The 20,259-nt window shown below is 39.1% G+C and overlaps 1 protein-coding gene across 2 annotated transcripts in view; it reads right to left on the bottom strand.

Moving 5' to 3' along the window:
* The window catches only part of LOC135469365 (pleckstrin homology domain-containing family A member 2-like), a 40,654-nt gene that overhangs the window by 8,162 nt on the left and 12,233 nt on the right, over positions 1-20,259 (bottom strand). For both annotated transcript variants that reach the window (XM_064747996.1, XM_064747997.1), the window contains exons 2-12: positions 13,236-13,421; positions 12,694-12,747; positions 10,359-10,404; positions 8,587-8,684; positions 7,367-7,477; positions 6,427-6,537; positions 5,892-5,960; positions 5,470-5,531; positions 2,751-2,814; positions 1,758-1,838; positions 1,253-1,330 (exon numbers count right to left, since the gene is read on the bottom strand). In XM_064747996.1, coding sequence (XP_064604066.1) covers positions 1,253-1,330; positions 1,758-1,838; positions 2,751-2,814; positions 5,470-5,531; positions 5,892-5,960; positions 6,427-6,537; positions 7,367-7,477; positions 8,587-8,684; positions 10,359-10,404; positions 12,694-12,747; positions 13,236-13,376 — 915 coding nt within the window. In that variant the 5' untranslated portion in view covers positions 13,377-13,421. The remainder of the gene's footprint in view (positions 1-1,252; positions 1,331-1,757; positions 1,839-2,750; positions 2,815-5,469; positions 5,532-5,891; positions 5,961-6,426; positions 6,538-7,366; positions 7,478-8,586; positions 8,685-10,358; positions 10,405-12,693; positions 12,748-13,235; positions 13,422-20,259) is intronic.

Raw genomic sequence — 20,259 nt, 5'->3', positions numbered from 1 at the left:
TACATGGAACAGCACAGAAGCCACTGGCTCACAGAGAATACAGGACATAGGAGTTATTCCCCTTGAGCAATATGGGAGTCAAAAGAACTACTTGCCATAGTAACCTAAGGTAAGCACATTGTACTATTAAGCATCTTTGCTTTCCTCTTTTTCTTATTACATCCTGTTAAATAATAAAACCAAATGTGTTTTCCCTACCCTGTCAGTTTCCCAAAGCTGACAGTGACATGAAGAGAGATAAAAAAAAAGTGACACATAAAAATAGTAATATTTATAAATTTGAAATAAATTAAGAAAGAAAATATTACAAAATGTAATTAACTTCTTTTTCTGATAAAATTATTAAAGCAGAAAAATTAACAAACTATTATTTTCAAAATTGTAGATAAATGAGAATTTGTGTGCAATCATGGGCATGTTGGCTTTAGATGGGATACTGGGTTCACACAATACAGACTTCTGAATCCTAACAAAATGGTGAGTTCTGATGAGGTTTTAAGAAATACACAGTATAAAAAATGGAAGTTGACTGCTGGTTGCTGTATTCAGGTCACACAGAGTTCACTGTGTTCTGGCATCAAATCTCCTCACTCAGGTAACACTTGGTGTCACATCTATACTGTATGCATGATGAACAGTCATGTAACACTTACATGTATAGTTACAACGCAACATCTAACAGCTGAAAACCTGAAATTCCAACCACCTAGTATGACTTGGCCATGAATCAAGCTACAAAAACATTGCTAAAACACTTCCATGGTCCATCTGGCAGCGTTTCTGTAAGTCAGGCAATAATTTAGGGACGTGCAGCTAGACATTTACACGATGTACATTTATAACAGCCACCATGTGAACTAGGCCTGAAATTAAAATACATATAAAACAGATTTATTCACTACCAATACATTAAAATCTTAAAACTTTGCTTACAGCAACCTCAAAAAGAAAAAAATGGTCCAAGATAAAATATGTACAGAGAAAACACTTCGAGGATTAGCACCCATGGAAAGGTAAATATATACAGACTATAGTGAGCAAACCAATGACCCATGTAGCTTAGGACCTCTGGGAGGGGATGGGGGAACGGGGACAAAAACAATATGCCATTATTTGAACACGCTAAAGCCAACAGTTCGGGTAGAAATGAGCAAGCAAAACTGGAAAGGTACAAATGACCAAACATGAACAAGTGGTGAAGTTGCGAGCACCATGCATCAACAGTACGAGGTCAAACAATGTGGTGTCATACCCAGACTCCTTTTGGTGGGTACACCAGATCAGAGGAGCAGTCTAAATCTACTGGCTGGGACTCTATCTCCTGCATGGACTGAAAATGAAAGTGAAAATAAAACACATATAGTCTACAGATGCTTGTCTCATTGGCTAAACTGCAAAAATTCTACAACACATTCATTTACAGTATTTGGCAGGTTCAGAAGCATATAGAAATCAGAAAATATTACTTCTGGCATTTAAACTTCACTTTTTTCCAGTAGGATACTGACCTAACTTCCAAATAAACACAGAAATCTAAGAATTGGAGAAAACTTTTTAGTCCTGGCTGAAATTTTAGGCTGAATACAGAATTCAGATGACAAAATGATTGTCTGGTATACATAGGAACACAGTCACTCGCTGCAACGCCAGGAGTTTCATCTCAGACATATATGACTCAGTGCCTATTTTTAGTGACATTAAAACTTGTAGAGACAGATTAAGACCAGTGCTGATTCAGAACGTTTGGTGGGCGTTACCTTTCTGTCTCCACATTTCAGAGTTCTCAAGACCTTCCTCAACACCTCTATCCAGCTATGCATATCTTCTGGACAGTCAGTCTGTTCACATACGTGAAAGAAGAAAATACCCCCCCCCCCCAAAAAAAACACCATTTGTTACTATTATCAAAGTGAAGGACAAAGGGTTTAACATCTGAACATAGACCTATGAAATGTTTTAAATACCTCACAAATAAAAGAACTCTTTCTAAATAATTTGTTTCTAATGACTACATAAATGTGCAGGTTAAGGAATGTTTGAGGAGACAAGTGAAACTCTCCAAGAAATTTGTTAACATTCCAAAGATTCTATGATAATTGTTTTTTGTTCTTTTTTTTTTGGTCATGATCTCCAACAAGTAAACCAGTAAAATATAACTTCCAAAATCAGTGTTCACATAATCTACCGATGTTTTTTCCACCATACCTGTATGTAGTATATCCTTTTGGTCATGATCTCCAACAAGTAAACCAGGAAAATATAACTTCCACAATCAAAGAGTTCACATAATCTACCAACATTTTTTCCACCATACCTGTATGTAGTATATCCTTTTGGTCATGATCTCCAACAAGTAAACCAGGAAAATATAACTTCCACAATCAAAGTGTTCACATAATCTACCGATGTTTTTTCCACCATACCTGTATGTAGTATATCATTTTGGTCATGATCTCCAACAAGTAAACCAGGAAAATATAACTTCCACAATCAAAGTGTTCACATAATCTACCGATGTTTTTTCCACCATACCTGTATGTAGTATATCCTTTTGGTCATGATCTCCAACAAGTAAACCAGGAAAATATAACTTCCACAATCAAAGTGTTCACATAATCTACCAACGTTTTTTCCACCATACCTGTATGTAGTATATCCTTTTGGTCATGATCTCCAACAAGTAAACCAGGAAAATATAACTTCCACAATCAAAGTGTTCACATAATCTACCAATGTTTTTTCCACCATACCTGTATGTAGTATATCCTTTTGGCAGTCACAATCTCAAACAAATTATCTCGCCCGGAATGAACACTGCAAACAAATGTCAGAAACTGTCATCATACACAACACAAAGATAACACAATTGCTGAGATTCATGTATAGTTTTTATAAGATCAATATTAAACAACTATTTAACATGCAAATGGATTTGACCTCTGGTAATGACCTGCCTCATTTGTTCAGAATCCTCATGGACACTTTGGTTATACCAAGATAATGTCTCATAGTAAACGTTCGGTTACAGTGCCGACAAATCTATAGTGCTGCCTTGCTGGAATGACATGCTGAAGACGTATGAGATGCTTAACATCCCTTGCAAAACACAGTCTATAACTCAATTTTGACAAACTAGTTTTGGTCACAACCCTTTACCCTGAGTACAAGCCAGTGAACCACACATACCAAGACTGCTCACCCTTCCCAACACTTACAGAACAACCTACAATATTCTGGCCAATCAGACTATCATGCACTGTAAAGCCTGAACAAAGATGTCACACTGAACTATATCCTGGCCAATCAAACTATCATGCACTGTAAAGCCTGAACAAAGATGTCACACTGAACTATATCCTGGCCAATCAGACTATCATGCACTGTAAGGCCTGAACAAAGATGTCACACTGAATTATATCCTGGCCAATCAGAGTATCATGCACTGTAAGCCTGAACAAAGATGTCACACTGAACTATATCCTGGCCAATCAGACTATCATGCACTGTAAAGCCTGAACAAAGATGTCACACTGAACTATACCCTGGCCAATCAGACTATCATGCACTGTAAGCCTGAACAAAGATGTCACACTGAACTATATCCTGGCCAATCAGACTATCATGCACTGTAAGGCCTGAACAAAGACGTCACAGTGAACTATATCCTGACCAAGCTCAGACCTCATGCACTGTAAGCCTGAACCAAGATGTCACACTGAACCATATGCTCTTCTAGTATTACTCTGTACAGTTCTACTTTATTTATTTTTATTTATTTTATTTATTTTATTTTACGCCGCATTCAAGAATATTTCACTTATACGACGGCGGCCAGCATTATGGTGGGTGGAAACCGAGCAGAACCCGGGGGAAACCCACGACCATCCGCAGGTTGTTGCCAGACCTTCTCACGTATGGCCAAAGTGGAAGCCAGCATGAGCTGGACTTGAACTCACAGCGACCGCATTGGTGAGAGACTACTGGGTCATTACGCTGCGCTAACTGAGCCACGGAGGCCCCTCTGTACAGTTCTACAATCTATTACAAGGTTTTATACATTCACGTCTTGATTCATTAGAGTGCTGTGAGAAGGGATTAATTATACTTACCCTTTACATCCCTGATCTCCAATACTCACTATGTTATGTGTGAGAAGGGATTAATTATACTTACCCTTTACATCCCTGATCTCCAATACTCACTATGTTATGTGTGAGAAGGGATTAATTATACTTACCCTTTACATCCCTGATCTCCAATACTCACTATGTTATGTGTGAGAAGGGATTAATTATACTTACCCTTTACATCCCTGATCTCCAATACTCACTATGTTATGTGTGAGAAGGGATTAATCATGCTTACCCTTTAAATTCTCTGACCTCCAATACTCACTATGTTATGTGTGAGAAGGGATTAATCATGCTTACCCTTTAGATTCTCTGACCTCCAATACTCACTATGTTATGTGTTAGAAGGGATTAATCATGCTTACCCTTCAGATACTGTGACCACCAATACTCACTAAATTATGTGTTAGAAGGGACTAATCATGCTTACCCTTTAGATTCTCTGACCTCCAATACTCACTATGTTATGTGTGAGAAGGGATTAATCATGCTTACCCTTCAGATACTGTGACCTCCAATACTCACTATGATTTGTGTGAGAAGGGATTAATCATGCTTACCCTTTAGATACTGTGACCTCCAATACTCACTATGATTTGTGTGAGAGGGATTAATCATGCTTACCCTTTAGGTACTGTGGCCTCCAATACTCACTATGCTATGTGTGAGAAGGGATTAATCATGCTTACCCTTTAGATTCTCTGACCTCCAATACTCACCATGATTTGTGTGAGAAGGGATTAATCATGCTTACCCTTTAGATACTGTAACCTCCAATACTCACTATGTTATGTGTTAGAAGGGATTAATCATGCTTACCCTTCAGATACTGTGACCACCAATACTCACTAAATTATGTGTTAGAAGGGACTAATCATGCTTACCCTTTAGATTCTCTGACCTCCAATACTCACTATGTTATGTGTGAGAAGGGATTAATCATGCTTACCCTTCAGATACTGTGACCTCCAATACTCACTATGATTTGTGTGAGAAGGGATTAATCATGCTTACCCTTTAGATACTGTGACCTCCAATACTCAATATGACATGTGTGAGGAGGGATTAATCATGCTTACCCTTTAGATTCTCTGACCTCCAATACTCACTACATTATGTGTCAGAAGGGATTAATCATGCTTACCCTTTAGATACTGTGACCTCCAATACTCAATATGATATGTGTGAGGAGGGATTAATCATGGTTACCCTTTAGATACTGTGGCCTCCAATACTCACTACGTTATGTGTGAGAAGGGATTAATCATGCTTACCCTTTAGATACTGTGACCTCCAATACTCAATATGATATGTGTGAGGAGGGATTAATCATGCTTACCCTTTAGATTCTCTGACCTCCAATATGTCATGTTTGTTGATGGTTTTAATGGGAGTTTTATCCTAAACAAATCAAACACAGCATAAGTCAATATCTCACGCAGCCTGCAAAATGATGCTACAGTTGACAAAGGTAGAAACCAAGGATCCAACAAGAAATACGGTGACATACAGCTCACCAGGAACCTACTAGAAATGCATGACTTACAGCTCACCAGGAACCAACTAGAAATGCCATGACTTACAGCTCACCAGGAGCCTACTAGAAATGCCATGACTTACAGCTCATCAGGAACCTACTAGAAATGCCATGACTTACAGCTCACCAGGTTCACATATAGGTTTTACAAAATTATTGTCTGATTTTCTTAAACTGATTTAATCTTGTGAAACACTTACAACATAACAAAGTGAATAGCAAACCTGATTTGAGCTATAATAGGAAATGCCACTGTGATCCAAAACAAAAAATCGCCTCTTCCAGTTCTTTCTCTGAAACACAAATTCAGAGGTAAGGGAACATTCAAGGGTAAGGGGACAAGGATTTCACCACAGTTGTACAATACTAAAAACTTTGTCATCTGCCTGAACAACACATTCAACTACTTTCACAGGTCACTGTAAGTCAATTCCAAACAACACAAGTAATTAAACACTGACTTACCATGGAATTGAGCCATGTGACGTACAAAAGGATATGCATGTGTATATTTGACAATATAACCGAAAAAACAAGCAAACAAACAAACAAAAACAAACCCCAAAAAATGAAAACCCCAAAACTAAGAAAACCCTCTGTACTTTTGACACATTTATTTTATGATGCAGTTTTGAGCTGTACAATTCTTTAAACTTGACATTGGATAAATCACCTAAGCTGGAATCAAAATAAACGTGCAAAGTTGGACAAAAATTTGAAGCTTCGCTGTATCTTGGTGACTGACAGGAGGTGACTTACCACAGCACCCTGCTTGACACAGAACCCAGATTTTATGGAGGGAATGGCACCTGCAGAGAGCTGTCCTGACGTAGAGCTGTCCTCACGGTCACTGCCATCACTGTCATCACTCTGTAACAACAAAATACCTTTACCTGCTACATACTGCTTATCATCAGTCATCACTCTGCAAGAACAGAACACATACTGCTTATCATCAATCATCACTCTGTAACAACACAACACATACTGCTTATCATCAATCATCACTCTGCAAGAACAGAACACATACTGCTTATCATCAATCATCACTCTGTAACAACACAACACATACTGCTTATCATCAATCATCACTCTGTAACAACACAACACATACTGCTTGTCATCAATCATCACTCTAACACAACACATACTGCTTATCATCAATCACTCTGTAACAGCACAACACATACTGCTTGTCATCAATCATCACTCTGTAACGACACAACGCATACTGCTTATCATCAATCATCACTCTAACAACACAACACATACTGCTTGTCATCAATCACTGTAACACAAACTGCTTTCCATCAGTCATCATTCTGTCACAACACAAACTGCCTGTCATCAGTCATATCTGTAACAACAGCACAAACTGCTTGTCATCAGTCATCTCTGTAACAACACAACACATAATGCTAATCATCAATTATCACTGTAACAACACAAACTGCTTGTCATCAGTCATCACTCTGTAACAACACAACACAAACTGCTTGTCATCAGTCATCACTATAACAGCACAACACAGCACAAACTGCTTGTCATCAGTCATCACTCTGTAACAACACATGCTTGCTCTGAAATAACACAACACAAACAACAATACCTAATACTGAAGTATTTTATCCTTGGTTATCATACAGGTACAACTGAGCATATCTCTGTGTTATGGCCAAACCAAAGGGAGACAACTCACATCTACGGCTATTTTACACACCACTCCTCCTGCTATCTCAGTCTTATAACCAGAGGATGTGTCACCATAGTGCCACTCCATGGTGTCAGATCGACTTTCATTGTTCGGGACCTAGAACAGAAGAAAATCAACATACACGTAGCATCTCATAACAGACTTAAGCTGTCATACGATATGGGTAAGTAAAACACTATAAACGCAGGTGTCACAGTGGATAAACCACTTGTCAACAGATCAATACTTACATGCTGGTAAATAAGAATCACCACTTGGTATTTAAGACAGTTTTTATACAAATATTAGACTTAATTATGCTATGTTAAAAATCCGAACGGATGCCAAATTTTTTCCCTCAGATTTGAGCCTTTTGCGAGGGATACGTCTTATACTTGGTAACAGAATGATTAGAATTCAGGGTAATCTATAAACACATAACATTGATTCCCCCAAACAAGATACTAGATAAAGAGTACATCAGGTAAAAACCAAACATGGCCGACCATAAAAAGTGGCGAAACAAAGTTGGTTCAACAAAAGTATATTTACAAACTTGATATAAAAAGGACAGTGTGTGGATCATTCCTTTTTTTTTTGTACGCGTCCGTAATATAACGGCGACAGTATGCACATGGGAACCATTATTTTCTAAGTTCACTTCAAAGGTGTTTTTTTAATTTAACATTTAGTGCAGTTTATAGTAGGATGCGGCATCCAACAGTGGCATTATATTATCAGCTTTATATTACCAGCTTTCACATTTTTAACTGGATATCTTCTACCTACTTGACACATGGGAAACATACATATATTGGCACATATTGTAAATCAACAATAATTTTGTCCAGGAAAAGGTTCCTCATTTATCTGAATATTAGAGTTCTGTTCATCTCAGGAAGATGTTTTTAAGGTTTGTTTGGAAGGGACGTTAATATCCTACTGGTAAAATATAAGATTCTGCACTAAAAGTATTACTTTACAACATTTATTTCCCCCTCCCCCCCACAAAAAAAAACAGAACGAAAAGACAGAAATGTTTTTTGCTGCTTTCAATAATATTTGTCAAAAATGTTTGAAAATTTACAGTATTAACAAATATCAGATTATTCCTAACAGAAGCAGTCAGAATGTTGATCTTTTAATTTACCAAAGTATCATTGGAAAGATGACACTAAACTCCAGCCACACAATCTCAAAGGTAAAAGGCTTAGTAGTTAACTTACTGTAATTTTACTGGCATTTGTGATTGCATCAATCCAGTTCTGTAAATCCTTCTCACTGTCTGCTTGAAGGTAGAAGTTCTTTCCCTCCACATTAATAACTAAAGAAATAGACAACGGCATTATTTTTATACCACAATCTGAAATCAAAAATACATAAAGGTCTTGTTTTAAAATTTGGACTACAGCAAAGTCAGGGGTTCATACAAGTCGTCTGGGAGGAAACAGGGCAGGGCCTGGGGGAAACCCACGGCCATCCGCAGGTTGCTGGCAGACCTTCCCATGTATGGCCGGAGAGGAGGCACTATTAAGATTTGTTTCTAGTATACATGTAAGGTGTTGCACGATTTTCTCAAATGTTTTGTCTTTAAATCATTTTTTCCTTTCACAGACAGCATGACAACCACGTATTCCATAAGCCATCAATGCATGACCATTCTGACTTGATTCATGAATATTTTTAGAAGAGATGTCAAGACCAATTGCTCATGTTGTGAGTTCAGTCAATCTAGATTGTAAGCTTTCAGTGCAGGTCTTTGCACTTCACTGTGACTGGTATCCTGATATACATGTAACAACATTAAACTCCAATGTGTGGCGATTATAAGAACAAGGCATGACACCTGTACAATGCATGATGCATGTACAACTTATGATCAATGTACAACTCATGACATATGTACAAACCATGATCCATGTACACCACATGACACATGTACAACGTGTGACACCAGTACAACGTGTGACACCAGTACAATACATGACACCAATATAACGCATGTCACACGTAAACCACATGACACATGTACACCACATGACACATGTACACCAAATGACACGTACACCACATGACACGTACACAAAATGACACGTACACCACATGACACATGCACACCACATGACACATGTACAACTCATTATCCATGTACAACTCATGACACATGCACAACTCATGACACATGTACACCACATGACGCATGTACACATCACGATCCATGTACAACACATGTACACCACATGATACATGCACAACACATGTTCCATGTACAACCCATGATCCATCTACACCAGTACAACACATGGCACCAGTACAACGCATGACACATGTGCAACACATGACATATACAATGCATGACACATGTACAATACATGACACATGTACAACACACGACACATGTACACCACATGACATCAGTACAACACGACACATGTACACCACATAACACATGTACACCACATGGCAGCAGTACAACACATGACACATGTACACCACATGGCATCAGTACAACACATGACACATGTACAACACACGACACATGTACAACACATGGCAGCAGTACACCACATGACACATGTACACCACATGGCATCAGTACAACACGACACATGTACACCACATAACACATGTACAACACATGGCAGCAGTACACCACATGACACATGTATACCACATGGCATCAGTACAACACGACACATGTACACCACATAACACATGTACACCACATGGCAGCAGTACAACACATGACACATGTACACCACATGGCATCAGTACAACACATGACACATGTACAACACACGACACATGTACAACACATGGCAGCAGTACACCACATGACACATGTACACCACATGGCATCAGTACAACACATGACACATGTACAACACATGGCAGCAGTACACCACATGACACATGTACACCACATGACACACGTAAAACTATCAAGGACGACCATCGACAAGAAGTACCACTTCATAACTTTGTTGAGAAAACTCACCAAAACAAAACTCCACTTTTGGCCTCAACTTTCTACCATCAGTAACCTGTGAATAAATAAGCAGAATAAGTTACTATGGAAAACTTCAATTGCATTCTTGAACTGGTCATTAAACAAGCTTTCTTCTCCGAAGCCCAGTGTCAAAAAACAGTTGAACAGAATGTTGCCAGTTTACAAATCATGTCATCTTTATAAAAGATCAAATATATGTTCATAAACATTTATAAATATCATAAACTCACGTCAAAGTACGAATAAATGTTGAAAAGAGTTAGACAAAAAAGTCCTCAGTTTGAGTTTAATCACAGACCTCCCTTAAAGCCTCCCTTAGCTGGTCTACAGGTCCACACCAAATTTATGGGTTTCCTATCCAAGCCTTATTTCCCGAATCATTCCATGAAACATTATGTTTGAGTCTTTGCCAACATAAAAAAAGTTCAATTTCAGCAACACATAACAAGTAACACTATGTGTAACATCCACCAGCACTTAGCCAACCATCTACATTTACATCTACATTTACACTTGTGTGGGAAGTGATGTAACCTTCACAAGCACTTAGCCAACCATCTACATTTACATCTACGTTTACACTTGTGTGGGAAGTGACCCTCACAAGCACTTAGCCAACCATCTACATTTACATCTTCATTTAAGCTTGTGTGGGAAGTGATGTAACCCTCACACACTTAGCCAGCCATCTACATTTACATTTGTGTGGGAAGTGACCCTCACAAGCACTTAGCCAACCATCTACATTTACATCTACATTTACACTTGTGTGGGAAGTGATGTAATCCTCACAAGCACTTAGCCAACCATCTACATTTACATCTACGTTTACACTTGTGTGGGAAGTGATGTAACCTTCACAAGCACTTAGCCAACCATCTATGTTTACATCTACATTTACACTTGTGTGGGAAGTGATGTAATCCTCACAAGCACTTAGCCAACCATCTACATTTACATCTACGTTTACACTTGTGTGGGAAGTGATGTAACCTTCACAAGCACTTAGCCAACCATCTACATTTACATCTACGTTTACACTTACGTGGGAAGTGATGTAATCCTCACAAGCACTTAGCCAACCATCTACATTTACATCTACATTTACACTTGTGTGGGAAGTGATGTAATCCTCACAAGCACTTAGCCAACCATCTACATTTACATCTACGTTTACACTTGTGTGGGAAGTGATGTAACCTTCACAAGCACTTAGCCAACCATCTACATTTACATCTACGTTTACACTTACGTGGGAAGTGATGTAATCCTCACAAGCACTTAGCCAACAATCTACATTTACATCTACATTTACACTTGTGTGGGAAGTGATGTAACCCTCACAAGCACTTAGCCAACCATCTATATTTACACTTGTGTGGGAAGTGATGTAACCCTCACAAGCACTTAGCCAACCATTTACATTTACATCTACATTTACACATTTGTGGGAAGCGATGTAATCCTCACAAGCACTTAGCCAACCATCTACATTTACACATGTGTGTTAAGTGATGTAACCCTCACAAGCACTTAGCCAACCATCTACATTTACACATTTGTGGGAAGTGATGTAACTCTCACAAGCAATTGGCCAACCATCTACATTTACATCTACATTTACACATTTGTGGGAAGCGATGTAATCCTCACAAGCACTTAGCCAACCATCTACATTTACACATGTGTGTTAAGTGATGTAACCCTCACAAGCACTTAGCCAACCATCTACATTTACACATTTGTGGGAAGTGATGTAACTCTCACAAGCAATTGGCCAACCATCTACATTTACATCTACATTTACACATTTGTGGGAAGCGATGTAATCCTCACAAGCACTTAGCCAACCATCTACATTTACACTTGTGTGGGAAGTGATGTAATATATTTAAATGACTGGTGCAAATCAGACTCAGTGACATTTCAGCTACATAAGTTTGACTTTGAAAATAAAACCTTGGATACATGTATGTATGGTCACAGCCAAGCTTCAAGACAAAAACAAGACTCAGCTGAAACTTTGGCCAGAAATAAAAATTTTCTGTAAAAGTTTCTTTTATCACCAATATTTGCCACAGATATTTCAAGCTTTCTTTTTTTGTGAATTTGTCCTTGTGGCTTGAAGGAAGAAGGGCTCCCAAATCAACTAGGCAGAAGGGCTACCAAAATTTTGAAAGTCATTGGTACCTGTCACATTGTAAGGTCTCATTCAAATAGTTATTTGCAGGCTTGTCATCAGATGTAGGACAGACTGCTGTGTACATGTAGTCAGTTTCAAACTAAACTTCATAAGACAATTATTCCATGAAGAGATACTTACTTTTGATATATACTGAAGATTAAATTCTCTTACTGGCATAGGGGATGACAAATTCTGTTAAAAGAGAAAAGGTTAAAACTTCATTAGAAAATTATTCATACAGATCATACAGGAAGTGCACCAAATATATCTTAACAACAAGCATACTTAGACAGAATAGGAACCTACATGTATATAACACTAACCAAATAGAGATTTCCCTCAAATGGGCATATACATGTAAGTTACTTAAAGAAAATTGTCAGCTTTAATTTTTTGAATACTCAAGATGACAAAAAAAAAGTTCACCAAATTTTATGAAAAACATGAATCCATTCTACAGATTTTTGGTAAAGGGAAGGCAACAATGACATATGTACATGTAAATACCAAAGTGCTACATGGACATATGCAATAATAATAATGAAGTAACAGAGGACACAAAAAGAATCCCAGAATTACCTGTAATATCTATTGATTTTCTCCACATTGCCCAGAAATAGACATGTAGGCCTACATAACTGTAACATTGTCAATGCTACACTACCATAGGGACAACTCACACTAGGGACATCCATGTAATAGCTGAACTTCCCCATGGTGACATCAAGGATGAAGTAGCGCCGACTGAAGCGGCTGCTGTCCTCCCTCTCCTCTATGTCGAGGAAGCCACATGTGCGGCCTGCCTTATCTTTGTAGGGCATGCTTCATACAACAACAACAACATCAACATCTAGACCAAAGCTCTTCTGCAAATAGACAGATACATGTATGTGATGCATCAATTATTAAAACAGTCAGACATCTTCAAATGTTAACTAATAAGCTAAGTTTGTAAGGACACATAATTTAAATGCTGAGAGACCACCATAGCTCAATCTGGGATAAATGGGCACCCATATAAAAATATTCTACTGCACAGTTGGGATGAAAAGTAGTTTCAAATGTCTGTTATATGTTAAATTTATAGGAAATTTATATAGAACTGTCACATGAAAACCCCATGAAGCCCTTTAGGAACAAATTCATGCAAAATAAACCACCTATGCTGAATGAATATACTTTTCCTACTTGGCCTAGATCAGGTGTTGTTAAACATGCATGTGTACAAGTATATACATTGTACATGCACTGGCATGCCTGCCATGGTAAAGGACATATGTAATCTGTACTGTACACACACTGGCATGACTGCCATGGTAAAGGCCACATGTAATCTGTACCGTACACACACTGGCATGACTGCCATGGTAAAGGTCACATGTAATCTGTACTGTAAACACAATGGCATGACTGCCATGGTAAAGGCCACATATAATCTGTACTGTAAACGCACTGGCATGACTGCCATGGTCAAGGGCGCATGTAATCTGTACTGTACACACACTGGCATGACTGCCATGGTAAAGGCCACACATAATCTGTACTGCACACACAATGGCAGGACTGCCATGGTAAAGGCCACATGTAACCTGTACTGTACACACAATGGCATGACTGCCATGGTAAAGGTCACATGTAATCTGTACTGTACACACACTGGCATGACTGCCATGGTAAAGGCCACATATAATCTGTACTGTAAACGCACTGGCATGACTGCCATGGTCAAGGGCGCATGTAATCTGTACTGTACACACACTGGCATGACTGCCATGGTAAAGGCCACACGTAATCTGTACTGTACACACACTGGCATGACTGCCATGGTAAAGGCCACACGTAAACTGTACTGTACACACACTGGCAGGACTGCCATGGTAAAGGCCACACGTAATCCGTACTGTACACGCACTGGCATGACTGCCATGGTAAAGGCCACACGTAATCTGTCTGCCATGGTAATGGCCACATTTAATCTGTTTTATACACACACTGGTATGACTGCCATGGTAAAAGCCACATATAATCTGTACTATACAGGCACTGGCATGACTGCCGAGGTAAAGGCCACATGTAATCTGTACTGTAGCTTCCAAACAAACACCAAAAGAATATGCCCAAAGAGATAACCACTCCAGGAAGTCACAAATGAACTTGGAAGGGTATTGGTGAAAACTGAAAAGTTTTCATGTACAGGAATACATTCGCCCTTTTTCAAGTCATTGAAAGTACAAACAGTACAAGATATACATGTAAAATGGTACAATTCCTTATACAGCCCAATGGCTATTATTTCACTTATACCACAACGGCCAGCATTATGGTGGGAGGAAACCGGGCAATGCACAGAAAAGTACACCAGTAGTTCATGGTAAGGAGTTTATAATCTCTACAGGTGAAGAAGACATCAGGCTGTGTATATGTACAGCTGTACTCACTTATCACTGATACATTCTGTACTACTGGCCAAGCACATGTACCTCTTAGTTATGCCATGGTAAAGAAAATAACATGTCAGTTACAAGTACAACTCAAGAGACACATGCTGATTTAAGAAGGAAAACATATGTACACCTTAAAAAAAGGTAGATGTGTGTGACTTGTGGTATTTGTCGAAAGCAGCATCTGTGATATACAGACTACAGACTAAATGTACGTATGTATTTTATTTTTGTCTGATTATAGTTACCAAGGGGCATGAAAACCCTTCACAGAACTTTCGGATTTTAGGCTCAAAGCACCTAAAAACAGTTAAACCTAAAGCCTATTATACATTAGCGTGCTGCTTTTGTTTTTCCACTCAAAAGGCCAGATGACTTTAAACAAAGTTAAAAACAATATGTCGAAAAAAATTCCATCAGCACAATCCAATTGAAATTTTGCTATTATTTTCAAAGGAATTGTCAAAATAATTACCTTTCACAAAATTTCAGTCTGACACAACCTGTACACGTTACCATAAAGTTCCAAAAATTACCCCCAAAATCACATTACTTCTTTAAACTACTGGAAGGCAATAATCTGAGCTATTCTTGGTAAATATGGAATGTTTGCTTTGCTTAGTTACTACAGATTTTTTCCAAATGTCTCTGATACATACCTCTCAGGGGCGATTTGCAAAGCTATTAGTATGTGATTTGTAACTTACATGTATGGTGACCATCAATATACTGCACAAATCCGAACAGTCTACATGATTCAAATGCCATGGTGTTATGATGTCAAAAGAGGTGTTCCTTGTTTATTCGACTGATGGCAACAACGTCACAAAACTATTTCACACTTCAAAAACACGCATTACAGGTATGACCAATGAGATCACGATGTTCTAGAAGGACAGAAGTAAGTGATGGATATTTTCTGCAATATATCACATTTGACAATAATAAGCATTAATTACAGCTGCTATCCGACAGCGTTGATGGGGTCCACGTGACAAGACTTTTAACACTGCTGGTAGCCTGATGTCTATTAAGTTCATGACAATAGTAAAAAAAAAAAAGAAAAAAAATATGTCAAGGAATGTACAGGATTTTAACTCTACACTGCCAAGCATCAATTACAATTGGCCAGGTACTGAAAACTAGAATAGAGATTAGGCAGCTTTGATCTTCTGCTGATACTCGAGGACAAAATACAGAGAGAATTGTTGTGAAGCTGATGCCCAAGAGCAGAAGACAAAAGAATACATTGTTGTGGAGCAGATTCGCACGGTAAACTGCAGTCAATGCTTTCATGCAATCTAGAATGAAGGCCCTGTGTTATTTCCATAAATAAATTACATATTCGATGGTTTGTCAAATTTTTGTTGGTTTTTTGGGTCAAAACATGAAAACAACACATGGAGATTGGAAATGTCACGTCAATGGCCACCAAACAGCATGTTTGTTTAATGATTTTAAGCACTTTTTAAAATTTACTCATTTCTGAGCCAAGTTCATTGGTCAGTTTTGGCCTTATTTGCATACCAAACTAGAAGTTTTTTACAACATGGGTAGAATGATCCACCTAAAAGCAGTAAAACGAAAATTTTATCTCGATAGGGTTAGCTGTTTTGCAGTTTTAGCTTATCAATAAAACTCAAAATGGCCACTAAATCATGTGACTGGTAAAACAGCAGAAAACGTCAAAAGTTGCTTTATATGTTCTTTATTAAGAGTAGTCATTAGTGCATTTAATACACAGTATATCACATATGAAGATGTGTTAAACTGAGTAAATCGACCTTTGGGCAATATTTTGAAGGCATGCATGTCTCCTATTTTTCTACCACAGCTCAACGATTTGCAGCATATATAGCTAAAGAACATAAACTGAACAAAAATAAAAACACACCAACCTATATATCCAAGTCAAACTGACCATTATTTGGAAATGGTCAAACCAGTGATATATTTGTTTAATGGGTCCTTCGTGTTGCACAACACAAGTGGTCCCATAGCAACTGACCATTCTGAGTGGGTATACTCATATGCTGAAAAAGTCAACCCATGTGACCAATGGGGCGTGACAGTGCGATGGTCAATGTGCGTGAGCAACACTCAGACATTCCTTACTGCTTGCTCAGTAAAAGGCCACCCCAAAGTGTGGATTTGTGCCACATGCCGACATGCCACAGATGTCACAAATCATGAGGGAGCGTGCCATTGGCATGCTTAATGCTGGGTTATCTGTTACTGCTGTGGCAGCCCAACTGAATGTGCATCATTCCACTATCAGCCGCCTGACGACTAGCTTCAGAGAGACTGGTACCACAGTCAACCGCGCACATGCCCGCCGGCCACGTGTGACCACGCCCGCACAAGACCAGCACATGCGGCTCCAACTTCTGCGTGATTGGATCCGCCCAGCAACCAGAACTGCTGATGAGACTGTCGGTCTTCACAACAGGCAGATTTCAGCCCAGACAGTCAGGAACCGCCTGCGGGAGGTTCATCTCCGGTCACGTCGACCACACCAGGGCGTCGACCACACCAGGGCATCGACCTAACGGTAGCCCGACGTCAGACACGACTGGACTGGGCCAATATTCATGTGCGCTGGACACTTGCTTGTTGGAGGACTGTGCTCTTTAGTGACGAATCTCGCTTCCAGCTGCACCATGCTGATGGCAGAGTTCGGGTTTGGCGCCGTGCTGGTGAGCGGTATTCTGACGCTAATGTCCTGCGACGGGTGGCTTATGGTGGCGGAAGTGTCATGGTGTGGGCAGGCATTTGTCATGGACAGCGCACACGTCTGCATTTCATCGACGGCAACCTTAATGCACAACGTTACCGAGATGAAATCCTTAGACCTATTGTTGCGCCCTTTGTGGTGCTCCATCATTTGACTTTCCAACACGACAACGCCCGCCCACACACTGCCAGGATATGCAGGGATTTCCTTGAGGAGGAGGATATTCCTGTCCTCAACTGGCCGCCGTATTCACCAGACATGTCACCCATTGAACACCTCTGGGATGTTCTGGATAGGCGTGTCCGCCACCGAGTTCCAGTTCCCCAGAACATTCGCCAAATGCGAATGGCACTCCAGGAGGACTGGGACAACATCCCCCAGCCCACAACTGACAACTTGGTGATGTCCATGCATCGCCGGTGTACAGCTCTACGCGAGGCTAATGGTGGTCACACGCGTTACTGACATCTGTGAACTTGGCCCATTGACCCCCATTGTCCTCTTCCTGCCATTACTGCAGGGCTATTGCTTGAGAATTGATTGCAATGCTCGCAAATTAAAGCTGAATTGTTCAGAAATATGTCCCATTGTTTTGGGATATGTACTATATTTTGTGACATAAAAATAACAGAAAATATTTGTTTGTGCGTTTATATTTTTGTTCAGTGTATATAGCGCTTTGCACTCAGTGATCGTCAGCTTTACAACTATAACAGTTTTCCGTCACGTGACCAGTTTCACATGCTTGAATCTGAACTTTTTGCAATTTGATCATAATCTGCGTCAAAAATGTACATCGCAGGAAAGAAATAAGACCAGATTCACGATCAGGATGTCAAACTACGTCGGGTTGCATGCTTACAATATCTGTATATTCATCCTAGACATAAACGCATTTATGACGTGATGTAACATGGGACGCAAATGTGCCAAATATAGTAAATCAGCCCTTGGATAAGTTTTCAAGCACTACAACTTGCACATTTGTTAAGAGGCTTCAACGATTTTCTTAAAAAATCGTAATTAAAATATCTAAATTTGAAAAATTTTAATCACATTACAAATTCGATAAGCTGGGATCCTACTCTGACATGATCGCCTGGCGTGAGCGATACAAGCCCAGCGCGATCTGCTTAATGTCAATTTCCCAACATCAATCACTTTTTCGCCGTTCAACTGCCCGAGACACATCTGCGTCATACCACAGAGCCGGGAGATGGTTAGCGTTTAAATCATTCTGTAATAAGATGACCGGAAGGCAGTCGCAATTTTGACTTGAAATAATACACCTGTTCTTTATACTTATATCTTTCATATGGAAGCATAAGTTACTGGTCAAAAATCCATACATAACCTGGTACACAGCTATGAAACTTTCAATGCGACATTACACAGTTTGCCACTGAGGCAGGTGGCCGGTCGTTTATACAGATATACCGAGAAAACTATTGGCTGTTGCTTAAATCCGTTGGCACGTTAGAGAAAGAGCATGTCTTGTGCTACAATTTGGTGCAAGTTCGACATTTCCAGGTGCCATAAATATAGTTCTCGTGTTACATTGAAATTACATTCATCCAAGAAAGGAATAGATTGTGTATGCATTATATAACATATACCAAAATGTGCCAAAATATAGAAAATCGGCCCTTTGTCAAATTTTGAAGCCCTCTACATCCTGTATTTATTAAGGCAGCTCAAAGATTCATACACAGCGATTTTCAACTTTACAGCTGTAAGAATTTTCAGTCACGTAACCTGAAAAATGGGAGAAAATGCCTTTTTTGCATTTTGATCACAATCTGAGACACAAACACACATCGCAGAACAAAAATAAGACCGGATTTGTGATCAGTCAAACTATGTCAGGAAACATAAGAATCTTCAAATTCAAATTTTTTGTTTTCACATGACGTCACATCATATCTATAAGTTGAAACCCAATTTCCACACATAGTGCATCCTTTTTCTGTTCAGGGAACACTTTTGATGTGTACTAAATTTCAAGTCAATCGGATATTGGGTTTTGGAGAAAATTACTGTCAAATGTTTTTACTTCAACAGAAAATGGCCGCCAGATAATGTGACTCAGTTCACCTAACTTTTTTTACTCATCAAAGTTCATCTCAGGGTCTACCAAATAGCTAAGTTTCACACATTTCTGTTGGGACTTTTTAGCTGTCAAAATTTTTAAATTTAGAAAAGTGTAAAAATGGAGATTTTTTTTTTTTTTACTACTTCCGGTTTGTTGACGTCAACGCCAGTTCTGCACAATTTGTCTCCTTGCCTGGGAATGATGTTAGGCCTTAAGATTGCAACTCTAGCGTCATTGATTCAGGAGATATACCCATTTCGGTTTTAGATGACAAGTTCGGTTTAGCAAAAATGGCATTTTCAGAAACAGTGTCCAAAACTGCATCAGGTAGGACTATTTGCAACACATCATCTGTGGAAGTCTATAAATTATTAGCAAAACAACAATTTTTTGGTCACGTTATATTCACCCAATACCAAACTTGTACAATTTTTAAT

Source organism: Liolophura sinensis, chromosome 6 (genome assembly GCF_032854445.1).
Source record: "Liolophura sinensis isolate JHLJ2023 chromosome 6, CUHK_Ljap_v2, whole genome shotgun sequence".
Lineage (NCBI taxonomy): Eukaryota > Metazoa > Mollusca > Polyplacophora > Chitonida > Chitonidae > Liolophura > Liolophura sinensis.
This window is presented reverse-complemented; position numbering and strand designations above follow the sequence as displayed.